The sequence below is a fragment of the Trifolium pratense genome, linkage group LG5 (genome assembly GCF_020283565.1).
Source record: "Trifolium pratense cultivar HEN17-A07 linkage group LG5, ARS_RC_1.1, whole genome shotgun sequence".
NCBI classification, from domain to species: Eukaryota; Viridiplantae; Streptophyta; class Magnoliopsida; order Fabales; family Fabaceae; genus Trifolium; species Trifolium pratense.
Window position 1 is genome coordinate 43665020 of NC_060063.1, and position 25771 is coordinate 43690790.

The window sequence follows — 25771 nt, forward strand, 5'->3', positions numbered from 1 at the left end:
TATGCTATTACTAATTTGAATGTTGTGATACTTTGTTTGCAATTTCACTGCAATTTTGAATGAATTTATGTCGTTTTTTAAGTACAAAAGGAAAAGGTTAATTATATTTGAATTAAATATTAAATATGATACAAATGAACTCTCTAACTTTGTATAAAGACACGATTGAACTCTCAACTTTGTAAAAAGACACAAAACGAAACTGCCAATATTGTATGCATTAATGTGTATATATGTTCATAAATAGTAAGCCTTTCAAGTACCAACCCCACCATATTAAACTCAAAAAATGTTATTACTAGTTTGACAAAAATATGAAATAAAATGTGTTGACTTTTCCAGTTTGATAAAAACCATTTACTAACTTTTTTATTTGCCGTTTAAATGAGTGTAGTTTTCTAAATCTTCACTCGAATTACTATAGTATTTTGACTCAAAAAATCAAAATGATACGAACACTTGGTTATTAAATCTTTCAATGTGACCAATAATAAGGCTAGATAATTAATAAAGCCTTGCTTCAAAAAAAAATAAAAATTAATAAAGCCTGTAAACTGGCTTTGAATTAATCATCCGAAAATAACAAGCTCAGTAAGACACAAAAAAAAATATTCTGTCAACGTCTTATGAATTTCTCGCGTACTTCGGTCTATTTTTACTTATTTACTATTTAAGTAGTGGATGAGTAAAAATGATAAATTTAAGAAAAAATTATTGTTCGCTACTTAAGTAGCAGATGATATTTAAGAAATTCATGAGACGCCAAAAAAAAATCTTAAAAAAATGTATAAATAAGAAATAAAAAAAGAGTGTACTTTTACAATAAAATATCTTATTAATTCTTTTCGGTCATTTTTATAAGAGATAAAATACATAAATCACTAGCCTAAGAAAACACATTATAAATATAGTAGTTATTTTTATTTAATATGCCAATAAATTAAATTTATTTTATGAATATTCATATATTCCTACTTTTTTATTAAGGGTTAATGTTTAATTACCTTTAATTCCACTAATTTTCTTACTTTTAATACTTTTTCTCATAATAAATAAAGGTACAACTGAAATTAAACATCTAAAATATTTAAAAATTTGTCAAAATTTCTTATAAAAAGAATCAATTTTTTTTCCACCAATTTACCATGTTACAAAGTAGAGGACAATTTTTTGAAGAAGACAAAGTAGAGGACATTAAATTGAAAGCGATGCAAATAATCATATTAGGAAAGTGGATGTTTAACACTTTATAAGTGAGAAGACTCATAAACCTAACACCTTAAGATTTTAGGTAAAAGTGTGGTGTCCAACTCACTTGTGAAGTTGTTCTTGAACTCAATGTGGATGATCCCTCCGGCTGCCCCCTCGTGATGGCCCAACAGTGGTATCAGAGCCGATGGTTCGACGAAGGGTTGAACTGGTTCCTTGTATCGAAAGTCTTCCTGATAAGTGGTCAGGTGGCGGGTTCTGTTGAGCAATGTGGCTAACGGCGGTACAAGTGTAGGATGAAGAAAACTTCCGCTTGAGGGGGAGCATATCCTAGAGTGGATGGACTCACACTTGATGGGGAGATTGTTGTGGTAAGTGTGAATGGTTAAGTCTCGCATTGCTTAGAAACTTGGAGGTTGAACACTTTATAAGTGAGATGACTCATAAACCTAACACTTTAAGGTTTTGGGTAAAAGTGTGGTGTCCAACTCACTTGTGAAGTTGTTCTTGAACCCAATGTGGATGATCCCCGACTTCCCTCTCGTGATGACCCAACACATGGTTGTTATACGACAGTGTAAAATATTTATACATAATTTAATCAAATCATATTACGGGATATATTTGTAGTTGTTTTAGATAGAATTAGATTTATTCAATAAGAAAGAGAGAATAGAGAACTCACTATGGTGAACCAGTAGAAAAAATGCTTCGGGCTAGAAGTTGGAATCGGAACATTGAACATGACCAACAATAAAAAAAATGGAAAGTACCTACAGAAAATACTCTGACATATATCCGATCTGTCGTGCTTTTGCTTTTCCTATACTGTAGTAGCCTAGCAGGGGTGCTGTTCCTCTGACTGTGTGTTGCTTAGGCTTGTGTTAGCTTTGCTATTCTTCAAATCTAATATGCATGCTGCTGTAATCCAATGGTAATAGGGAGGATGCTAGATACTTGTTGTTGCTGCATTGTATCATTTGGATTATTTTTTTTATATTTTCACCATCAGTTTAATTTGATTCGGGGTGACTTTTAGCATCAGGCGATTTTAACCCGCATTCCTTGTGTTTAATTGACTCCTTGTGTTGGATTTAGGATAGTAAATTTGCACTCCTTGTGTTTATCAATTCACTTTTCATAAAAATAAAAAATATAAGCTTGAGTTGGAGATAAAATATTTTTTTGTCGGGTAGTCTAGTGGCTGAAAACTCTACCTTTAAGATGAAAAGTGAAGTGTTCGGAGTTCGAACTTCAATCCTTATATATAAAATGCGATGTCTTTTACCAACTGAGCTAAACACATGGAAACATTTATATGAAATAATTTGATTAACAATGTGTGTAAAAAGTTAATAGTATTTATTAGTAAAAATTTAAGTCTTATAAGACTAAAAAAAATAAAAAATTAAGTCTTATTATTTTGAAACAATTTTTTTTTTTTTTCAAATACCAATTACTTTTGGAAGGAGAAGTAATTAGGGGAAATTAAACATGTAACGTGGCACATCTTATTTTTATTCTATGATGACGTGGAGTTATTTAATCTAAGGTATCGTGATCCATCAACTTAGGAAAAATTCGTGACGAAAAGCATAGCAAAAATAGCAAAAGAACCCGACGAATAATGATGTTCTGTCTACATTCTTAGGTGAAAATCTTAAAATCGTTTCCACCATAGTAGGCAGTTTGAATTGATTGATTTTAAGACTTCATTATTCCCATAGTCATTGATGGCTATGAGGGCTATAATTGTCTTTTTCACCAACTGTTATTGTTCTTTTTTCCAAATTCTTGTAGTTAGGGGTGGACAAAAAAATTCAAAAACCAAACCGAACTGCCAAACTAGATCGAACCAAACCAAAAAAAATTGAACCATAACAAATGGTTTTAAAACTGAACTGAAACAGTTTGGTTCGGTTCATGATTATCAGTTTGGTTCAGTTTGGTTTGGTTTAATGGTTCAGTTATTTTTAGTGAAAAATTAGTTATGGTTTGGTTTAAAACCATAAAACTGAACCACTTTAACAGTTCAGTTTGGTTCAGTTCGAAAGACAAACAGTTTAGTTCGGTTCAATTACTATGAATTTTGAAAATAATTTGGTTCAATTCAGTTCGGTTTTCTTCCAAAACTGAACCATGCCCACTCGTACTTGTAGTTCATGACTAAGAACCTAACATTGCACTTTTAAGTTTTAAACAATGTTGGCAAAGCCATGATATGCTTAGGAGGATAAGGATTCTTTCCCATGAGAATATTATATTATATAGAGAATTTCGTGTAAATTTTTACCATTTAAATTTAGGGTTATGTTAACTTGTGTCTTAAGGCACATGTTAAGCTACCTAAAAATAGAAATAGAGCATTTAATGATAGAAAACATTTAATGTTTAGATAATTGAATACACCACAAGTTCAATAAATTTTTTCCACATTTATCTTCTTAACATGTGCTCTTAAGGGCACAAGTTAACATTATTGATTTTGACTGCATGAGGATAAAAAATTGGAGTCTGATATTTAACTTGACAATAATGTGACTGTAACGATTTTTTTTCTGTATGGTTATTATTAAAAGATAATTTTTTTTTTTTTTGAGGTAAAAAAGATAAATTCATGTGAGGCTATAAATAAATTTTCATTTAGAGTATCTTAAATGGTGATACCACTTTTTATCATACATTACTAACAGGTGGTCCCTACAATGTCATGTAATATTTATGCAACTCATACATATTTTACTCTAATGGTGATACCATTTTTTTAGTATCATACTTTAATGACAAACGGTAATGTTTTGACATATATATATAGAAGCTATTAAATTGAATTTATATACCAAAAATAAAAATAATAATAATAAATTGATGATATGGTACATTATTTAAGGTACCGATATCATCAATTTTGATACCCTCTGTGCCACGTCATGGAACTCCAATGATAAAAAAGTTAAGGTACCGTATCATTAGTCTATGAAACTCTTTTAGATACTCTTATTGAAGATGCTCTTAAAACTAAAAAAAGACAATGGACACTAACAAAACAAGTGTCTTAAGATATTAAAAAATTAAGTCAAAAAAAAAAAATTAAAAAAAGATAATGAATCGTAAATTGAAGGTTTTTAAAAATATTTTTAATTTTTTAAGACGTGTTATCAAAATATTTATTACCATTTACTTTAAAAAAAAGGATAATCCGTAATAAATTGATCTAAGAAGTAAAAAACTAAATATAAGTGAAAATCATTTATTTAAAAAAAACAAAAAGGAAAAAAAGATTTAGAAGGATAATTTTAGATTAAAAAATTGATCTAAACCGTCCCTCTTTAATGGACAAAGAATAAGAGAAAAATATATACTACAATAAAGAGAAAGTGGGTGGTAGTAAAACTAATTCATTTTACCAAATGTTAGTTGGTTCAGTGGTGATTGACGCTGAATTTGATAGGTAGGACTACAATTCAATCCCCGCAATTGAATTTGAGAGGGGACTGGAACCACTTGATGTCAGAACTCGCGCCGAACTCTGGATTATTAGGGTCCTTTTCTCCTAGGCTATGTTTGGATTGATGGTACATAACGGAATGGAGCGGAATGGAATAAGATGGAATGGAGCGGAGCGGGATGGAATGGAGCATAAAATATATTCCATTGTTTGGACATTTTGTATTCCATCCCATACACCCCAAATTGGAGGGGAAGAAAAATAAGAGAAAATGATGGAATGGGATGGAATCCATACCATCACATACCACTCCATTCCATTCATTTTTAAAGAATCCAAACAATGGAACTTCACTTCATACCACCACATACCACTCCATTCCATCTCATACCACCAATCCAAACAAAGCCCTAGGAACCAGAGGGTGAAAAAAAAAACTAATTCATTTTTCATACTAGGATTGTGTTTATTAATGTGTGTAATTAATAACCACCGAGAAGTAGAAGTGGCAATGAGGGTATCCATTCTCCTCGCTCCGATTTTGATGAGAAAAAATTAAATTGGTTGGGTTTGAGTTTGAGTTTCTTCCGATTTTAAAAGACGGGGGTGAGACGGGTAATGAAGACATTGGTACCCACCTGAATCTGTCCCGAACCGACCCCACTTATATCTAATTATATTTTAGATCTATTAAATTATAAACTCATAAATAAAATCTTAAATTCTATTCATATGTTTGTGTTTATTTTTAAGTTGAGTATTAAACAAATTTGTTTTTTCTATTTATATTCTTTATTTAAAAAATCATATTGTCGAAACAAAATAGTTTTAAACTTTTACCCCTTTTTTAATAAAAAAAAGTACCAAAACTCAACTAAGTTCACATGGAAGTGAGACGGAATGAGGATACCCGAACCCCGTTGAGTATGAGTTTGGGATTTCACTTTTCATACCCGAAACAAAATATTTGTTAGCATTTACTTTAAAAAAATGGATAATCGTAATAAATTGATCTAATAAGTAAAAGACGTTGACCTCTTAAGCATATGGTCAGAAGTTCAATTTTTGGCTTCTATGTATAACAAAAATTGATTGAGATGAGAGAATATGTTTTGTGTGTCTTAAATATTCTTCAAAAACAGATTTGATATATTCTAAAAATATTGCATCGTATTTTTGAGTAAATAAAATAAGGTGAGACCGCCTTTAGAAACTTGTAGAACAAGTCACGACCTGACGTACTGGATAAGCACGAACTTATTCTTGAAACAAATCTTCAAATGATATCTTGCATAAAAAAGGCGCGTTTCAGAGTACGACAAATATTGTACTCACATGTTATAGCATCCGGTTCCAACATCTGGCTAGAGTTTGTTTTTGCAAAATGTAGCCAACATACAAAAATCCAACAAAGTTGACCCATATCCAGTGGATACTTGCTAAAAATACTCACAATTTGTATGATAAAAGTCCGCATTTTAGGCATATGCACATATATGGGTAATTGCCCGCAAAAAATGAGTGAGTATGTGTGCGGGTACATGTACGTAGTACAAACCCCATATCCACGTAATATACGCATTTCAATTTGGATGTTGCGTCAGGTCTTATTTGGCACCGCCAGGTTCCTTTGAAGGTTTCTATCTTTGCCTGACGACTCTTGCGGGACAGGTTACCTACCAAAGCAAACCTGGTTACTCGAGGGATCTTATCTGAGGCGGCCCATCATTGTGTTTCTGGCTGCGGAGGGGTTGAGTCGGCTCATCACTTATTCCTTTCTTGCAGCACTTTTGGTGCCCTTTGATCTCTTGTCAGCTCCTGGATTTGCTCTTCTCTGGTGACTGCTCAGACTCTTTCCGATCACTTTGTTCAGTTTACAAGTTCAGCAGGGGTCTTCGAGCACGACGTTCTTTCATGCAGCTTATATGGCTTGTTGTTGTGTGGGTTGTATGGACCGAAAGAAACCATAGATTGTTCAGAGGCTCAACAAACTCAGTGCATCATATGTTGGACAAGATCAAGATTTTTTCCTACAGGTGGTTGAAAGCGACGAGTAGTACTTTAGCTTTGAACTACCATAATTGGTGGTCTAGTCCTATGCTTTGTCTGGGCCCTGTATAGTTTCTTTTGGTTCTTGTATTTCTTTGACTCTAGTGTAACTTTATCTGGTCATTCTTGGCACGTCTTGTGCTAAGAAGACTTTTTGTTTATATATATATATATATATATATATCATTTTGGCTTGTTCAAAAAAAAAATAAAAAAATAAAAATACAATTCTGTTAAATTATTACACATTTTTAATAAAAATGATTATTTATAACATAATACAAATACAATGTGAATACGTCAACAAAAATATAAACTTTAGAATGATATTAGTAATAATTTTGTTTATAATTTTCATTTTCGACATTAAATTTTTTGAAATTTTATTAAAATGGTATGATATTTTATAATTGATCGATTTATTTTTAGCAAAAATACGGGTAACAAAAACGGATATGAGCATGAGTACAACGGTTATTATCCTTGCTGAGACTGAATACAAATATTTCTTTAAACTGCAATATTATATTTTTAATTTATTTTTTACCAAAATAACATGTTTGATGTTAGTCAAAAAGAAAAAGAAAAATAAGTTAGCAGCTCCTGAATGTAATTTTTTTGGTACAGCTCCTGAATGTAATTTGTTATACATACATAAATTTATGTGAGTTGATTGTCCAAAAAAATAATTAAATTATATTTCATATTAATCCAATGGTTGTCAATTGATCCTCTCATCTCTCACAATAACTACTAATCTCATTTGCTAACATAAACCCGCTTGTTTTTTAGAATGTGTGCTTTAGCAAGTAATAATAACTAAAAAGTTATTAAATACACCCTAAGATGTACGTTGCTAATGCACACCTTCATAAAAATGAGTGGGTGGGGTAGCTCAGTTGGCATTTGCTGACTGAGCGGGTGTAGGCTGTTGGTCAGGGGTTCGATCCTTGGCAGCAGCAATTGTAGTATTTTCTTTGTAAATAAGTTGGTGGTACTTATAAACCATCAACTTTTAATAAAAAAAAAAAAAAAATATATATATATATATATATATATATATATATATATATATATATATATATATATATATATCCATTTGAATTGATTTATTTTTTAGCTTATGAAGATGCAATTTTATTATGAAGATGTTAGGATTTAAGCACACGAGGAGAGCCAAACCCAAAAGACTAGTCCAATAGGTGGGAGAGCCTCATGGCTTAAATACCACACCAAGCACTTTGAAATACTTGATGTGGGACTCCTAACATTACCACGCCCTTTAAGAGCCGACGTCCACGACGGCTTTCACTCTTTCCGTACTGACCCGATGGTAGCCCTTTCCCTTTTGGCGGCTTCACTCATCTATCAGTATTCAGTGGAGCACCTTAATCCAGCATATAGGTAGCCCTTTCCCGTGACCCGACTCTCAATGAAAGCACCAATTGTTAGGATTTAAGCACATGAGAAGAGTCCAACCCAAAAGACTGATCCAATAGGTAGGAGAGCCTCATGATTTAAATACCACATCAAACACTTTGAAATATTCGATATGAGACTCCTGACAGAATAACTTATGAATTAACATAAAAACTTATTTATTTGTATAAACTGTTTTTCATAAGCTCAAAAATAACTAAATCCAAACTCATTATCAATTGGACCAATCTCTATCAGTTAAAGTAATTTGGACAACATTACATGGTTCTCTGAATTTTCATTAATACAATCAAGAAAAGAAAATTTGTCAAAAAGGATATCAATAAAAAAAATCATGTTTATTTAGAATTTTTTTTATTGAAATGTGAATGCTTTAATAAAATGTCTTTGAAAAATATATAACAAAAAAAAATACAAAATATAAAAAATAAAGCAAACAACTATGCCCAAAATATAAATTTTTCTTTGTAAACAACTTTATTTATATTAAAAGACGGGAAAATGCACCAAGGTAATTCTCAGTCAAAAAATATCTAAAATAACTCTCTTTCAAGTGAATGAAAAATAAGAAAAAACTTAAAAAAAAAAATGAAGTTTGTCTCTCTAAAAAAATTATAACGTTTACGCAAAGCTTTTTATTTTATATCAGGCATAATTGTTTTTTTTTTTAAGGTATATCACGCATAGTTGTTTAACAACTTTGCCCTCATGTTATAAGATGAATTTTTTTTCTAATTATAATGAGTCTATACGCAAAACTCTCGCACACAAGTGTTGAAGACTACACAATTATACATTTGAACTCACGTCTCGATTCGATACATATCAAATACTTTTGTCGTTTGTAAATTTTTACCATCTAAAATATACTTATTAGACATAATCTTTTAATTTTTTGGTTTTCACCATCAGTTTAATCTAATTCGAGGGTTAGTTCTGACATCAAGTGGTTCCAACCCCTCCCGATCACAGTTGCGGGGGAAGACATAATCTTTTATGCTAGTGAGAATAAATTACAACTATATAAATAATTACCCACTTTTCTAAAAAAACATAAAAAATTCTATTTTCAAATCAAGCAAATTTTATTTTATTTTTCTAGAAATATAAAAAACTTGCCAAACATATTTATGAGAATATAATAATATTGTAAAACTCCTAAAAAAAGCCAATCCTTAGAAACAAGTGTTTAACTGTTTATCACAATTTTTTGAAAATTATTACTAAATGAGTAATACTACTCCATTGATCCAAAATCAACGGACGAAACAGTATTCCACACGCGCCACAGTTTACGTGTTCTCCAATCTCCTTAAAAAGCTTCCTCAAAAAGCTTATCTTCCAAAACTAACCCTACAAAACCTAAATTTACGAATATATCCATCATTAAAAATCAACCAAAATACCTATATTACCCTTAAACGGAAATTACTTAACGGTTGCCGGAAAAATCTCCGACCGGCGTGATGAGATCGATATTTTCCTATATAAACCCAACACCACACCCTCTTTCTCTCATCAAAATCGCATTCTCATTCTCTTTCTCTCTCTAAAATTCTCTCTCTCTATTTTCTCTCTCTAAAAATCTCTGTTCAACTTGTACCTATAGAGCGAGCGAACACGAACCATCTCGTTTTGTTCGAAGTGAGAAGAGGTAAATTCTCTCTCTCTGAAGACTAATTTTGATTTTCGAATTTTCTCGATTTTGTGTGGTGGTCGGTGATTGATTGATGATTTTTTGAGTGATGGTGAAAATTGGAAACAGTGGATAAGAGAATTTGTGATAATGGTGATGAATTGAATGATACTGAATTAAGGATTAGGGTTGACTAATTAAATTAGATTTGTGCATTATTTGAATTGAAATTAGGGTGAATGAATGAACGAATGAACAAGTAGATTGATTAATTGATCTGTATGTGTGTGGTGTTTGTGAGGATAATAATAAGATCTAAAAGGTGTGTGGATTTTGAATCTTGGTGGAATGGTTGTTTGGTAGAGATAGTGTGTGACTTGTTTAATTGGTTGATTTTGGAACCCTAGATATTTTTTGTTGACTGTGTTCAGTGAGTATAGTTATGTTTTTGGTGATTTGGGGGAAATTAGCGGCGTTTTGATCTGTAATGATTAGAGTTGAGAACTATTTTGTGCTTGTGATATGTATGTGAATGTGTATCTTATTTGCCGTGTTGGAATTGGTTTCTGTCATTTGTTTTCTTATTGTTGTTCCAAGTTATTTTATTGGTGTTGGTGGGAGGAAGGGGTTGGTGTTAATCTGCATTGATTGGATGGTTGCTTGCTGTTTAGCTTTAGGTGTTTTTAGTATTAGACTATTAGTAGTGTTATCATGCTATTAGGTTTTGGTTTTCTGTCAAGGGTATTGCTGTTTATCTCGTGTATTGTGTTTTTATGCTTTCATTTGTTTTATCTGGACCAGCAATTGTAGGTGATGTTAAGAATAGTCTGTATTTCTAAACATATAGCATGTCATTGTTACCGGTGATTATTGGTATGCTGCAGATTTTATTCTTTTTTGTTCTTGTAATTGTTTGTTTGGGTTCGTGCCGTTAGGGTACGATACTGATTGTTGTCATCTGTTTCATAAATAATAGAATGTGATTTTTATTTGAACTGTAAATTCATATTTAATATTTAATTGGTTATTTTCTTACACATTTAGGTGATATAATAATTCGTACCTCAAAGTCATGTATATTTATATTTATAACTTATAAGGGTAGTTTTTTCTTTCTTGTGCTTGACTTGCAGATTGAGTGTATTTCCTCATTGTGGGCATGTCATGTTTATTGTTGCTTAAAAATAATACAAGCAACACACCTGTTCAACGTTTTATTCAGTATTTAGTCTGCATCCTTATGCATATAAGATGGGTTCCGGAGGAAGACCGATATTTGAATTTGACCTCAATGAGCCAGCTACAGAGGATACTGATGAGAAGGGCAGTGTTTTCTGCTTGCAGCCCCAAAAGACCCAACCATCAACAAATTCCAATGCTCCTGAATTATTTGTAGCTTCTACTGCTGCTCAAGGAATAATGAATAATCATGCATTTTCACATGCCTCAACTGTCTCGGGATTTCAACCTTTTATTCGCTCTAAATCTGGTAGTTCCCCTGGCGCTGATTCTGAGTTGAAGAAAGCTGGAGATCAGGGTCCAAAGGCTTCCTCTAAGTTCATTAAAGACGAGGATGTTAAAGTTAAGGAATCACGCATATCTGGCTTGGCAAATGCTGAATCTACTGAAAGGGAAGAAGGTGAGTGGTCTGAGGAGGAGGGTTTTGCTCATGCAAATGGCGGTAATAATCTGCCACAACCAAGTCATGCTCCGGTAGAGCAAGCAACACCTGGAATGATGGATGGAAGTGTTTCAGTTGCTTCTGACAGTAAGTCTAGCAATACCAAGAGTTCTAATTCTAATAATATAATTGATGAAAAGAGTAGCCGTGTTTCTATAGGTCTAGAATCAAATAGTAGTGAACAAAAAAACAATGGTATCCCAAATTCAGAAAGCAATATAAAAAGTGAAGCTTCTATTGATACACAGGAGGAACCCAGTTTAGTTCCCAAGCAAAAAGAGGTGAAGGGTACTGAAGCAAGTCATGCAATTAGGTGTGCAAATATTCCTGGGAAGAGGAAGATTGACCAACGAAAAGAGGAAATGTTGGGAAAGAAACGTAATAGACAGACCATGTTTCTTAACTTGGAAGATGTCAAGCAAGCAGGTCCTATTAAAACCTCAACCCCTAGAAGACAGACATTCACATCACCAGTTATAAGTCGGACTGTGAAGGAAGTTCGTACCGTTCCTGCACAAGTTGAACGTGTTGGAATAGCTAAGGATCAGAATCAAGCCGACTCCTCTGTCGGCGAAGGTGTAAGTCAAACTGAAACACATGAACCTAAATCTGATAGTAATGGTGATAATTCTGGACCATTTGGTAGGTCTAGGAGGATTAACAGTGAGGCAGAAACTCCTATAGAGGCCAATTTACCACCCATACCAAGACAGGGATCATGGAAACAACAGACAGATTTGAGGCAGCAGAAGAATGCATTTGTTTCTAATAGGAAGTTGGGACAGAGTGGTCAAAGCTCCAATGATGCCAGGCTGGGAAACAAGAAACATCATTCTATTAAGAAGCAAACTCCTGTCAGCTTCCAGTCCCAGGACTCATCTGTTGAACGCCTCATTCGGGAGGTAACCAGTGAAAAGTTTTGGCATCACCCAGGTACCAATTGTACTTATTATTATCGTTAGTGCAAATATATACTGTTATTGATAAATGCTTATGATCTCTCTGGATTTGAAATTTTTTGCTCTTTGCACTTGTTTCTGATTTCTCATCTCGTTGCTTCCTTCCTCCAGTTATCACACTGTGAGAGTCATAACACTGGAGAGAAATGCAAAGGTGATGATAGTTGTTTTTGGAATGAAATTTGATATTGATTTGATAGCTTTCACTGGTTTACATGAATTCCTTATGTATCCAGTCACCATCATATGCCTCTTTGTGTTATGGTTCTCAAGTTGTCTTGTTTCTCGAGAAAGAACAAAAGATAACAGGTGGAAGGGCAACCTGGTGCTTTACTATTCAGTATATTAACTAATATATGCGCTCTTTCTTCATGTTCTCTATGTTAATTACTGAATTTGTTCCATAATATGTGGACTTATTTGATTTATGAATGCATGTTTTGAATCATATCAAATATTTTAAGCCATAGTTTTTAGATTATCTAGAAGATGTTGTAAATGATTTTACGATAATGTTAGTTTTAAAGACAAATTCAAAGTTATCCGAAGAACATTCTGCACAGTTTCTGTGGACACATGCTACACATATATTCTGTGGACCATTGAAAACTAAAGGTCAAACTATTAAAGAATGTCAGAATTGAAATAATTTATCTATTTAGACTTGGTCTATGATAAGACATCATGGAATTTGTTTGTTGTCGTAGATAAATAATTTAACATTCTATCTGTGATAAAACCTCTGGAAGATGTTTATCAGATATGTGAAGTGATCAGTTAAAATGCCCTGTCTTTTTGCATGAATGTGCAAGGTGGGTTAAATTTGAAGATTTATCCTCTAGGGGTTGGGTCATTTAATTTTAGACATGTAGAATGCACGTAGAACCAATTTGTTAAACGTTTGCAGCAAATAAAAGAAAAAACGTTTCTGAGAGCTTGAAGAAAATAAGATGGGTAGGAATGATGACAGAATATAGAATACGTCATAGAATATATGATTAGATTATACACGAGGATGAAGAGAGTGCAACCATTTGTGGGATTGCATGATGAAAAGAATCCATTTGGAAAACTTTAAAATGGATTAATTACTGTTTCAGACAGCTTCTTCTAATATCTGTTGGTTAAGGCTTTAATATTGTAGTATATAGTATATACTGACATGATGAGCTCAAATCCATTTTCCGCTTTTATCTTAGTTCATGATTATTTATTTGGTTATTTGTCCCTCAAAATGCTGAGTCAGTTGGGATGCATCTTTTAGTTCTTTGAAAGTTTGATTATTATTTATTTATTTATTTATTCTTTTTGATAACTGATTGAAATCTCGTGGTTCAGGAGAGACCGATTTAAAGTGTGTTCCTGGAAAGTTTGAATCAGTGGAAGAGTATGTTCGAGTATTTGAGCCTTTGCTTTTTGAGGAATGCCGTGCTCAACTTTACAGTACCTGGGAAGAATCAACAGAAACAGTGTCAAGGGATACTCATATTATGGTGCGAGTGAAGGCAAATGAGTCAAGAGAAAGAGGTACTAGTTCTTAACACTAATTTAAACTCTCCATCTGTATGCTGGAAACTTCATTCTCCCAACTTCAAGGAGTTTAATTTTCTTTTATTGTGCTTGCATTTTTTGGGTACTCAGCCATACTTTGAGGATGTGTTTCTTGCTTTCTCCCTGCAAGGTTCAACAAACATGATCCCACAGTTTGGTGATATATCACTTAATTATCCCTCTTTGTTTTTGTTAATTTGTGGGTTTGTTGTACCTGTCTCTCTTAGGTTGGTATGATGTGAAAGTGCTTCCAGCACATGAGTTCAAATGGTCGTTTAAGGAGGGTGATGTTGCAATTCTTTCGTCCCCTAGGCCTGGATCAGGTTTGTTGTCAATAAAATCTAGTAGATCCATTTGTTCTATTTTTTGTTAGTTCAACTATATTGATAATTTAATTGTATCAAGCAGTCAGATCCAAGCAGAACAATTTAGGTCACAATGGTGGGGAATCAGAAATCACTGGACGTGTGGTGGGTACAGTTAGGCGACACATACCTATTGATACCCGTGATCCTCCTGGTGCAATACTTCATTACTATGTAGGGGATTCTTATGATCCTAGCAGGCAAGCAATCCAATTTTCCCCATTGAAGATACCAGTTAATTGTTTTGTTAATATATGTACTTTCCTGGTTCCATTGTTATACTTAGATGATATTGTTCTTTTCTTCAGGGCTGATGATGATCATATCGTAAGGAAACTTCAAACTGGAAGCATCTGGTATCTCACAGTTCTTGGTTCTCTTGCTACCACACAGAGGGAGTATATTGCTCTGCACGCATTTCGTCGCTTAAATATGCAGGTATATATAATGAAAATAATTTTATATATAGCAGTGTGTCATGTTTTGCAATACTGACTAATTTCTCCCTTCACAGATGCAAAATGCAATTCTTCAGCCTAGTCCTGAGCACTTCCCAAAATACGAGCAGCATACCCCAGCAATGCCTGAATGTTTCACACCGAACTTTGTTGAGTATCTGCGAAGGACCTTCAACGAACCCCAGTTGGCAGCAATCCAGTGGGCAGCTATGCATACAGCTGCTGGTACAAGTAGTGTTGCAACAAAAAGGCAAGATCCTTGGCCTTTCACTCTTGTTCAAGGACCTCCGGGAACAGGAAAAACACATACAGTTTGGGGAATGTTGAATGTCATCCACCTTGTGCAGTATCAACACTACTACACCTCTTTGCTTAAGCATGTAGCTCCCGAAAGCTACAAGCAAGCTAATGAGCTTAATTCAGACCATGCCCCCACAGGATCTATTGATGAAGTTCTTCAAAACATGGACCAAAATCTCTTACGAACTTTGCCTAAACTAGTCCCAAAGCCTAGAATGTTGGTTTGTGCTCCTTCTAATGCTGCCACTGATGAGCTTCTTTCTCGTGTCCTTGATCGTGGATTTATTGATGGAGAGATGAAAGTATATCGACCTGATGTAGCTCGGGTTGGGGTTGATACTCAGACACGTGCTGCCCAAGCAGTTTCTGTTGAGCGGAGAACTGAACAGCTTCTGGTCAAGACTCGGGAGGAAGTTGCAGGATGGATGCAGCAGTTAAGAAATCGTGAAGCACAGTATACTCAACAGTTGCATTGTCTGCATAGAGAACTGAATGCTACTGCTGCCGCTGTGCGCTCCCAAGGATCTGTTGGTGTTGACCCTGACCTTCTCATGGCCCGTGATCAGAATCGGGATGTTTTGCTACAGAACCTTGCATCTGTAGTGGAAGGCAGGGATAAGGTTCTGGTTGAGATGTCTCGCCTTGCTGTTTTGGAAGGTAGGTTTCGACCTGGTAGTGGTTTCAATCTGGAAGAGGCACGTGCTAGTTTGGAGGCCAGTTTTGCCAATGAAGCTGAAATAGTTTTCACAACAGTTTCTAGCAGTGGCCGTAAGTTGTTTTCTCGTCTTTCCCATGGATTTGATATGGTAGTCATTGATGAGGCTGCCCAAGCCAGCGAGGTGGGAGTTCTTCCTCCCCTTTCACTTGGGGCAGCACGATGTGTTCTTGTTGGAGATCCTCAGCAGCTTCCTGCTACAGTTATCAGCAAGGCTGCAGGAACATTGATGTACAGCAGGAGTCTTTTTGAAAGGTTCCAACAAGCAGGATGCCCAACAATGCTGTTGTCTGTGCAATATAGAATGCATCCCCAAATTCGGGATTTCCCTTCTAGATACTTTTATCAGGGACGCCTTAGTGACAGTGAAAGTGTGGTTAAACTGCCTGATGAAGCATACTATAAAGATCCTTTACTCAGACCTTATATATTCTATGATATCAGGCATGGGCGGGAGTCTCACAGAGGTGGTTCGGTCTCCTACCAAAACATGACTGAAGCACAATTTTGTCTCCGGTTGTATGAGCATGTTCAGAAAACTGTGAAATTTTTGGGTCTGGCAAAGATTACTGTTGGCATAATTACTCCCTACAAGCTGCAGTTGAAATGCCTCCAACGCGAGTTTGAGGAAGTCTTAAATTCAGAAGAAGGGAAGGATCTATATATCAACACAGTAGATGCTTTCCAAGGTCAAGAGCGTGATGTGATCATAATGTCTTGTGTGCGTGCATCAACTCACGGGGTTGGTTTTGTTGCTGATATACGTCGAATGAATGTTGCCCTTACGCGTGCAAGAAGGGCCCTTTGGGTATGGAATCGATCTTTTTCTAAAGTCTTAATGTATTTTTTTACTAAATCTACAAAGCCACTTTTTTGCATGATTTTAATAGTTTGTAATCATTGACAGGTGATGGGAAATGCAAATGCTCTGATACAATCCGAAGATTGGGCTGCTTTGATTGCAGATGCAAGATCTCGAAATTGCTACATGGACATGGATTCTCTTCCGAAGGATTTTCTGGTGACCAAGGGACCTGTTTACACACCATTGCCTGGTAAGGCACCTACGAATATGAGGGGAATGAGATCAGGTGGACCAAGATATAGATCAATGGAGATGCATATGGAATCCAGGGTGGGAGCACCATCTGAAGATGATGAGAGGATGAATGGAGCCTCCGTAAGCTCCAGAAATGGGAACCATCGTCCATCAAGGTATTTAACAGAGAACGCCTTAGATGATTCTGAGGGTGATAAATCCAGAGATTCCTGGCAGCATGGCATACAGAAGAGGCAGGGTTCAACCGGAACCATGGCAAAGAGAGACGTATAGCCATTGTTTTATCTGCAGATTCTTCTTTTGCATCAAGACATTTGGGGGGTGCAGGAGTTTATGAGCTATTTGATTTCGTTGTTCTGTGATCTCATCCCCCGGTGCAGCACTGCTGAAAGTTTTCAGCCGAGGGGGCTTTCGGGGATGCTGGATGGGCCACAAATATACACAAAAAAAAACATGGAAGATGAAAGAGAGTATGTAACGTGGATAATCCAACATTCTTGCATTGAACGAATGCAAGAATGTTGGTTCTAACCATTCTGTGGACATAACTGCAGCTGCTGGGATGTGTTTGGGGGAAAGACTGCAGACATTTAAATGAAAAACAAGGTGGGGGGAGAGAAAATACTCAATTTTGTATCAAAATGAAAGGAAACAAACAAGTGCATGATTTTAGGGATCTAAGGTGGTGGCAGTTTGCTGTTAACTGACTTTGTACATAGGTGGATTCACAACAATGCTGTAGCAAATTGTTTCTTTCATAATTTTATTCACAACAATGTGAAGTGTTTCACTTCCAAAGAAGAAGAAAGGAAATAGATTACCTTACAATAATACTCAAAATGTTTGTATGGAATTTCTCATTATTTTATTTATTCATTTATTTATTTCATTTGTTGAAATGTTTTGATTTTGAGAAAAGGTTACTTCAGAAGAAATGCAACCGCATCAACATCAACACTTGCACACAATCTTATGCTGAGGTTGTGATTTAGGTAACAATAATCCTATTACTCTACAAGACTACAAATCCTTTTAGTTTACAACAATTTCATATCAGATGAGTCAACAAAATACATACATTTTTTTTTTTTGCTGAGAGGCTGTTATATTTGCTGTCGTTTCCTTGCAATTATAGATAATACACAAGACAGGACATGTGTATGAAACAACCTTATCACTTTTGTTTTTTAAGATTAACCTTATCACTTATCTGGCGTCTTTACATTATTAGTATTATGTTTTTGTTAAACGTTGCACGTGGTTGAATGCGTGCCTCCTCTTGTAGACAGAGGTCACAAACCAAGAAATTTTTTGATTGGTTGTTCAAACTTCATATTTTTTTGGAACTTAAATGTAAGATCTGGAGGTAGGGTATCACCCTCAAATCAAATATTATTATTGGACTATTTCCATCTGAACAGGTTAGCTATATAATAATATGCTGTAGTTTTGGTTGGTAGACTATATATAAACAATATTATTGTCTTGATTAACTTTTTAATGTTAAGATTTCCATTTTTTAAGTATAGGACTAAATCCAATGAATTATTGTGTGTAATGTATTTGGAAGAGCATATTTATAAATTATTTGGGTATTCTGTTGTTGACTGGTACAGTTTATTTGGGTTTATTTATATATGAAAAAAGTTGTTGTGTTTTATAAAAAAGATTGTAAAAATAGTTTATGAAGTATTTATATGGTGTTTTCAACTCATTTCCATAATTAACCTTCACATATGATAGTTTATGAATACGGGTGCGTTTGATCTGCTAAAAAATAAGGGACTGGACAGGACAACAACTGCCGTACTATGTTTGATTTTAAAACTATTCCTGGTACTGGACAAACTGGGGGGCAAGAGACAGGACAAAACTTGAAATTCTTGTCCCCCACAGAACCACGGGACAACTTTTTGTCTTCAGCACAAGTTGTCTAAAATACCAAAATAACCTTTTGTCCACCAAACATCGTACAACACAAAGTTTGTTCAATACCTTAAACGTTTGTCTTGTGTTGTTCTGTCTTGTACTGTACTGTTCTGTCAAATATTTATATTTTGCAGATCAAACAGACCCTACAAGTTATACAACTTACAATTTAATTTATATAAAAGCAACTAAACTATATTTTCTCTTAGACTATACAAATAAGCTTATACTGTTATACAAGTGAATCTATGATAATTTTTAGAGGCATGATCCAAACACTTCAAGCTTTAAGGGAGATTTTTGAATAACAAGTTTATCATTGTTCACCATAGCAAAAAAATCTGCACTGCTATGAGAATGAGAGAGTGTTGTGACACAATTGGCAAATAGTATTGGAGTCATTTCATTTTTTGTCAGAGATTTAATTCTAGTCAATGTGTATTTTTTTGGGGACCAATCGTCAATGTGTACGAAAAACATATCTTGAAAAATCTCAAAATTTGAAGAATTAAATTTTATAATTGCAAAAAATTATTACTATTGCAATAGACTATGATTGGTAAAACAATATTATATGAAATGAAACACATCATCATATAAGAAACTTCTTAGGCAATATGAATTAATTAAAGATATCCAAGAAAAATCGTATGAAGCACGGATAAATTCATGGCGTGAAACCACTTCACAATTCACAACTGTCAAAATTGATGGCAGTTAATGAATGAACTATTCTCCTAGCTAAGCTAAGCTAAGATCTATGCTCTCTTTGTCAAGTCAAAAAAAAATAGCTTTTAGCTTTTATTTTATGGTTTATAAGTTAAAAGACCTGTTTGGTAACAGTCTTTTCAGAAAGAGCTTATAGCTTATTTTTACTGACTTATAGCTTTTTTTTTTCCAGAAGTTATTTCAAGTAACTTCTGAGCTTATAACTTCTAGCTTTTCATTTTTTCTTCCTCTTTTACCCTTATTATTTTAACTAAAATCTACATTTACTCTTTATAATTTATTATCATTAGAATTTAAAATAAAATAAGTAAATACATGTTTTAACTTTTAACGTTGCTTCTTTTAAAATCACATGTATATAATATGTTTTAACGTTGCCTTATTATCTATTTTCAAATATGAAGGCTAAAACATATTATTTTTTTATCAATTCATAGGTACGCACCTTACTATAATATTTTTGAAACAACGTACCTTACTATAATTAACCATTATACTATATTGTGAATATATTTTGTTGTTATTTTTTCATAAAGTATATCAACTGAAATGAAAATAATTTTTTTTAAAAAAATTCAGCATATAAAAAATAGTTTAATAATAATATTTGAAAGATATATTTATTGAATTAATAAACTTAAAATATTGTAAAAAAAATAAAATAAAATATTGAATATTAAATTCTAAGTATCTTAAATAGTATTAATTTAATAAAAAAAATTATTGAATTAAATATTACATTTATCAATCAGTTGAACCGCTAATTTTACCAAACATTTCAATCAGCTTATAAGCCATCGGCCATCGACCATCAGCTACCAGTTAGCTTATTAACCATAAGTTATTTTTGCCGAACAAAGCCCTAATAAAATCAGAAATTATCACTTTGCATGTTGACGTTGTACTTATATACATGCTTTGCTCTCTCTATTTTGGAAGTGAGATTCTATTCACACACAAAAAGTGAGATTCTCTTTAGTCCTCTACTTTTTTTTTATATTTATTTTGTACAAATTTTTTTTAATTAGTACTATCCGTCTGATAATGGGTGATATAGTTAGCTGTTTCACACATGTTATGACTATATAAAAAGACAGATATATTTTTAAAGAGGCGTGTTATATAAACACAAAAAAGTTGGACAAAAATACAACATCATCTTTTCTCCACTCATAACACGTATATTGAGGCGTACAACAAATATTAAAAAAAAAGCAAAAAAGTGTAATTTTGATGTATTTTTGTTAAAAAATTGTGTTTAAACATTTTCCATTTTTAAAAGATTAAAAAAAAATATAAAAATTAATATATCAATCGGACATTTGTGTTATTGTGTTTAGTCATTGTGCTTTGTAGTTGTAGCATATGCATGATGCATCCATAATCCTCCGCCGTCGAAGAAGTCCTCCGCCGTTCCTAATCTCTTCAATCTCTCCTAATCATCCGCCGTTCCTAACTCTCCTTCAATCTCTCGTTTCCGTCGAAGAAGCTCGCAACTCTCTTCAATCTCTTGTCACGCATCTCTCCCCTCCGTTGCCGTCGAAGAACCTCAAAATTACTCGGTTGTTTACCATCGTTTTCACGATTCCAAGTAAGTAACTTCATCTCTTCACAAATTTCTGCACTTCATGTTCTTTATAGTTTGTTTTTCTTAATCTCTTGTTCTTTTAATTTTGAGTTTATGCATGGTTGGATTCACTAGCCAAAAGGGATTTTTTAAGACCTAAAATTGATTTTTGAGATGTTTTAGGGATTCACTAGCCAAAAGGGATTCTTTAAGACCTAAAATTGTGAAGTAGCTTGCTTCACTGTAACCATGTTTTTCAATTAGTGATAAAAAAAAATAGTGATATATTCCTATTAGTGATATATGAAGGAGTGGTTCTACTAAACACTGCAACCCTTATTTTGGAAATAAATCATAAAGTCAGGGGTATTTTGGACTTTTCTGCACATCATAAAGTAACCCTCACATCACATTAGCTAATTACTTTTATGCTTTATTTTAATGGGATGTGATTTTGAGTACTTCTAGAACTTCATGGAATGTTATTAGTCTTTATTTATAACCTATTTTGATGGTAAATGACAATATTTAGTATAATTATTAAGTACGAAAGTCCTTTTAATTTTGTGTATTTTTCTATTTTTTAGTATTTATGTATGTTGGAATTTATGTTTAATTTGTACATGGCCGCTATACCTCTATAGCGCTACCCGCTATATCGCTATAGCATTTTTGAGGGTCGGCGCTACGCGCCGCTATCTGATATTAACAACATAGGTAATTGGTATCAGTGTTGTTAAGTAGTATGCAGTAGTAGCTATAGTGGCGTTGTACCACTATAACGTAGCGGAGTTTGGACAAATCGCTAACATGGTGTCAAATAGTGGCACTATAGCACTATTGTGTAGCGGAATTTTAGCAATATGCTATTTTACGCTATCTGTGATTGACTGGCATCGACATTTCATATTAAAGTTGTGTTCGGTGTCCAATACATGATAGATTTGGACACCAACACGGGACCGACAAATGTAATTACATTCAATGTTTCCTTCTTTTTTGAATTATTATCTGTATCAGTGTTGTGTCGGTGCTTCATAGGCTATTTTCCTCTCATTGTAAGTAGAAGCCTATTTTACATATTCGACTGATTCCATCTGTTATGCAATTGGATAGTGATGGAGTATTTTTATTTGAGTATGTATGTACATTCTCTTGCTTATACACCACAATACTTTCTCTAATTAGTCATTTTATTTTCTTCGTTAATGAGTGTATATGAGGAAATATTTTCATTTAATTGTTACTCAAAGGTTTAATATTAAAATTATTATTTCACCTTACAACAATAAGTAATTTATAGAAGACAAAAATCAAATGATGTAGCTTTTCACATGGGCCAACCAGCCTGTTATACTGGTTAGTATATGCATGCATCATTATATGAAGAAAGCAATTGGCAGAGTAGAAACCGTAGAATTGAAATTCATAATGTTCTTCTATTTTTTTTCTGTCTTCTTTTACCAATTTTCAGTCGTAATGGGTGTGAACTAGTCCTTTTATGGTACAATCTGAAAATCTTGCTGTAGCATTTTTACTTTTTATGTGATTATCAAAATGGGATTTTTGTTTTAGTCGGCTCTTCCTTTATGTGTTCGTCGAATTTTGCTGAAACCTGATACTTTCATTGACAAAGTGCACTGACTTTTTTTTCTTTTTCCAATTTGTCTTTCCTCAGATTATGCTAAGTCACTAATGTTGTCTTTAAAGAAATCCTCAATAGCTACTGTTAGTTCTCTTTTGAGGTTGTGCAATGGATGTTGTTCGCACAATGTTGCGAATTGTATCAAAGGCCGCAATACGTTAAGGGCTATGTCCACTGCTGCTGAAAGGTGGGATTATCAATTTTCTGGTGATTACCATTCAGATGGTTCTTTAGGTTACAAGCAAAATCAAGCTGGCTTTTATCAGCAAAATGCAAGTGGATCTTTTCGTAATAATCATCCTAGTTCAGACCAAGTTTCTTATGGAGCTGGTCAAACAGCGGGTGGAGGAAATGTAAATATCAGCCAGAATGTATTTCAAAATAATTTGGCGGAGCATAATGGAAATGTCAGAGGGGGGGAATTTGGTCAAAGAAACTCCCAAACGCAACATAAAGTTGGGTTAAGTGTTGATAATTTAAGGGGCTTTGGGATGCATCCTAATGGGTCTCTTGAGGGACATAATTGGACACTAGAATCTGGAGAAAAGATGAAGTTTCCCAATTCATATAGTTCACCTAGGCCTTTAGAATATCGGGGAAATCACAAAGAGAACCTTAATCAAAACATCGGTCATTTTCAGAAGGCACCAAATATGAATACTCAAAACATCGGTCGTTTTCAGCAGGCACCAAATTTGAATACTCAAAACATCGGTCGTTTTCAGCAGGCACCAAATTTGAATACTCAAAACTCTGCTTATGGACAATCTCAACATAATCTAAATGGCCGATATCCACCAAATTTGAATACTGCACAGAAATCAACGGTTGGACCTCCTCTATTCAGTAATGCAAAACCAGATGGTGAGTCCGTTGATGCATCTAATGATAGTCCATATAGAGGTACACTTGAGGAGCTGGATGGTTTTTGCGTGGAAGGTAAAGTGAAGGAAGCAGTTGAAGTTTTGCAAGTGTTGGAAAAGCTTCATATTCATGTGGATTTGAATCGTTGTTTACAATTAATGCACCAATGTGGGAAGGCTAAGTCTCTTAAAGAGGCAAAAGTTGTACACAAACATGCTTTGCAGCATTTGTCACCTCTCAAAGTCAGCACATGCAATAGAATATTGGAGATGTATTTTGAATGTGGGTCTGTAGATGATGCGGTCAATGTGTTCAAGAACATGCCTGAGTATGATTTGACTACGTGGTATACTATGATAACACAACTTGCTAAGAATGGGTTTGCAGAAGATTCAATTGATATATTTACTCAATTCAAAGAATCGGGACTGAAACCCGATGGCCAAATGTTTATTGGGGTTTTTACTGCATGCAGCATGTTGGGAGATACTGATGAGGGAATGCTGCACTTTGAATCCATGACCAGGGACTATGGCATTGTACCAACTATGGCGCATTATGTCAGTCTAGTTGACATGATTGGCAGTATTGGGCATCTTGATGAAGCCTTTGAATTCATTGAAAAGATACCATTGGAACCAAGTGTAGAGGTATGGGAGACTTTGATGAATAGTTCCAGAGTTCATGGAAACACCGAGTTGGGGGATCGTTGTGCTGAACTAGTTGAAAAGTTGGATCCTTCTCGTTTGAATGAGAAATCAAAAGCTGGCCTCTTACTTGGAGAAACTTCAGACTTAATAAAAAACAAGGAGCCGAACAAAAGCAAGAATCTTCTAGAAGTTCGTAGTCGAATCCATGAATATCGAGCAGGAGATACTTCCCATCCAGAAAATGACAAAATATATGCTTTGCTTAGAGGTTTGAGGGTCCAAATGAAAGAAGCTGGTTATATTCCAGAGACGAGATTTGTATTGCATGATATAGACCAAGAGGGCAAAGAAGATGCTCTCCTTGCCCACAGTGAGAGACTTGCTGTTGCTTATGGTCTCCTTAACAGTCCTGCTCGTTCTTCTATTAGAATAATTAAGAATCTCCGTGTTTGTGGTGATTGTCATACTGCACTGAAGATAATTTCTGACCTTGTGGGTAGAGAACTCATCATCCGTGATGCTAAAAGGTTCCACCATTTTAAAAACGGGCTTTGCTCTTGCAGGGATTATTGGTGAACATTAACCTTAGGTACTTTCCACTTTTGATATCTAAATATATATATTCTAACTGAAGTGATCTTGATTTTCCACTTCACTAAAATATTTGAAGAAAAATGAATTGTTTTGAAATTTGTATATTAAAGTTAAGCTTCCTGTAGACTTTAGTTTAAATTCTTAAGTCAATGCAAAAAATAAGATACATGTTTTCGGTTTTAGTAACATGCTTTTAGGAGCAAAGCAAATTTACTTGACCATCTATTTCTTATGATTACGAAACTCGATGTTTTGATTAAAAACAAAGGATTGCATGACAGTTCAATCTCATATTAATGGCTAATATAGCCTTAATGTTTCTTTATAGGATTGACTGTAATGGGATATTGATTTTCACTTTCATGAGTTACAATTATAGATTTGGGATTATAATAGAAATGAATATGTTCAGTTAGTGTTTTAGATAAATGAGGAGGGAAGACAAAGAAAATAATGTCTTTTATAATATGATTATAGTTTGATATTATAATGATTATGGTAAGATACATTTTTCTCTACCTTTATAATATGAGGAGGGAAGACAAAGAAAATAATATGAGGAGGGAAGACAAAGAAAATAATGTCTTTTATATTAATATTATAATGTCTTTTATTTAAAAACAATTTTCTTTTTTTTTTTTAATTAAAAAATATAAATAACTACCTTTTTATGAGAGGAACAGGAAAACTGCATCTAAAGAAATGCATATAAGTTTTGTCCAAAATATAAATAAATCTGGTGGTATTCAATTAAGGAGGGTGTATTGGATTGAGATTTCATGGGATTTTAAAAGACTTTTTTATGACAAAAAAATCTTGAGGTATTCAATCAAGACTTTTACAAAAGTTAAATAAATCTTGTGGTATTCAATTAAGACAAACATGATTTTTTTTTTCAGGGCAATAAAATCCGTTGGTATTC

At 33.9% G+C, this 25771-nt stretch overlaps 2 protein-coding genes across 6 annotated transcripts; both read left to right on the plus strand.

The window, feature by feature from the left end:
• Window positions 1–9606: 9606 nt before the first annotated feature.
• On the plus strand, window positions 9607–17760 carry LOC123883100 (probable helicase MAGATAMA 3). 4 transcript variants are annotated; one of them, XM_045931797.1, is made up of 9 exons: window positions 9664–9800; window positions 10916–11550; window positions 11712–12396; window positions 13761–13949; window positions 14201–14296; window positions 14382–14538; window positions 14647–14776; window positions 14853–16619; window positions 16719–17760. In XM_045931797.1, exons 2-9 carry the CDS (start codon window positions 11524–11526, stop codon window positions 17142–17144), a joined length of 3477 nt encoding a protein of 1158 aa, XP_045787753.1. In that variant the 5' UTR covers window positions 9664–9800; window positions 10916–11523; the 3' UTR covers window positions 17145–17760. The 4 variants fall into 4 exon arrangements, with proteins under 4 accessions (XP_045787751.1, XP_045787750.1, XP_045787753.1 ...); XM_045931795.1 differs by having other exon boundaries at window positions 9607–9800; window positions 10916–12396; XM_045931794.1 differs by having other exon boundaries at window positions 9661–9800; window positions 10916–12396; window positions 14382–14776.
• A 3073-nt stretch (window positions 17761–20833) lies between these two features.
• On the plus strand, window positions 20834–25263 carry LOC123883101 (pentatricopeptide repeat-containing protein At4g32450, mitochondrial-like). 2 transcript variants are annotated; one of them, XM_045931800.1, is made up of 2 exons: window positions 20834–21120; window positions 22775–25263. In XM_045931800.1, the coding sequence occupies exons 1-2, from the start codon at window positions 20895–20897 to the stop codon at window positions 24829–24831; spliced, it is 2283 nt and encodes a 760-aa protein (XP_045787756.1). In that variant the 5' UTR covers window positions 20834–20894; the 3' UTR covers window positions 24832–25263. The 2 variants fall into 2 exon arrangements, with proteins under 2 accessions (XP_045787756.1, XP_045787755.1); XM_045931799.1 differs by having other exon boundaries at window positions 20857–21120; window positions 22760–25263.
• Window positions 25264–25771: the final 508 nt, after the last annotated feature.

What these genes read in the sequence shown, in the direction of transcription:
- LOC123883100 (XM_045931794.1), top strand. Translation starts at nt 11,034, where the DNA reads ATGGGTTCCGGAGGAAGACCGATATTTGAATTTGACCTCAATGAGCCA. An exon ending in AAAGTTTTGGCATCACCCAG is followed by an intron (nt 12,397 to 13,760) that starts GTACCAATTGTA and finishes CTCGTGGTTCAG; the next exon opens with GAGAGACCGATTTAAAGTGT. An exon ending in GTGCAAGAAGGGCCCTTTGG is followed by an intron (nt 16,620 to 16,718) that starts GTATGGAATCGA and finishes AATCATTGACAG; the next exon opens with GTGATGGGAAATGCAAATGC.
- LOC123883101 (XM_045931799.1), top strand. Translation starts at nt 20,895, where the DNA reads ATGCATGATGCATCCATAATCCTCCGCCGTCGAAGAAGTCCTCCGCCG. An exon ending in CATCGTTTTCACGATTCCAA is followed by an intron (nt 21,121 to 22,759) that starts GTAAGTAACTTC and finishes TTCTTTTTCCAA; the next exon opens with TTTGTCTTTCCTCAGATTAT.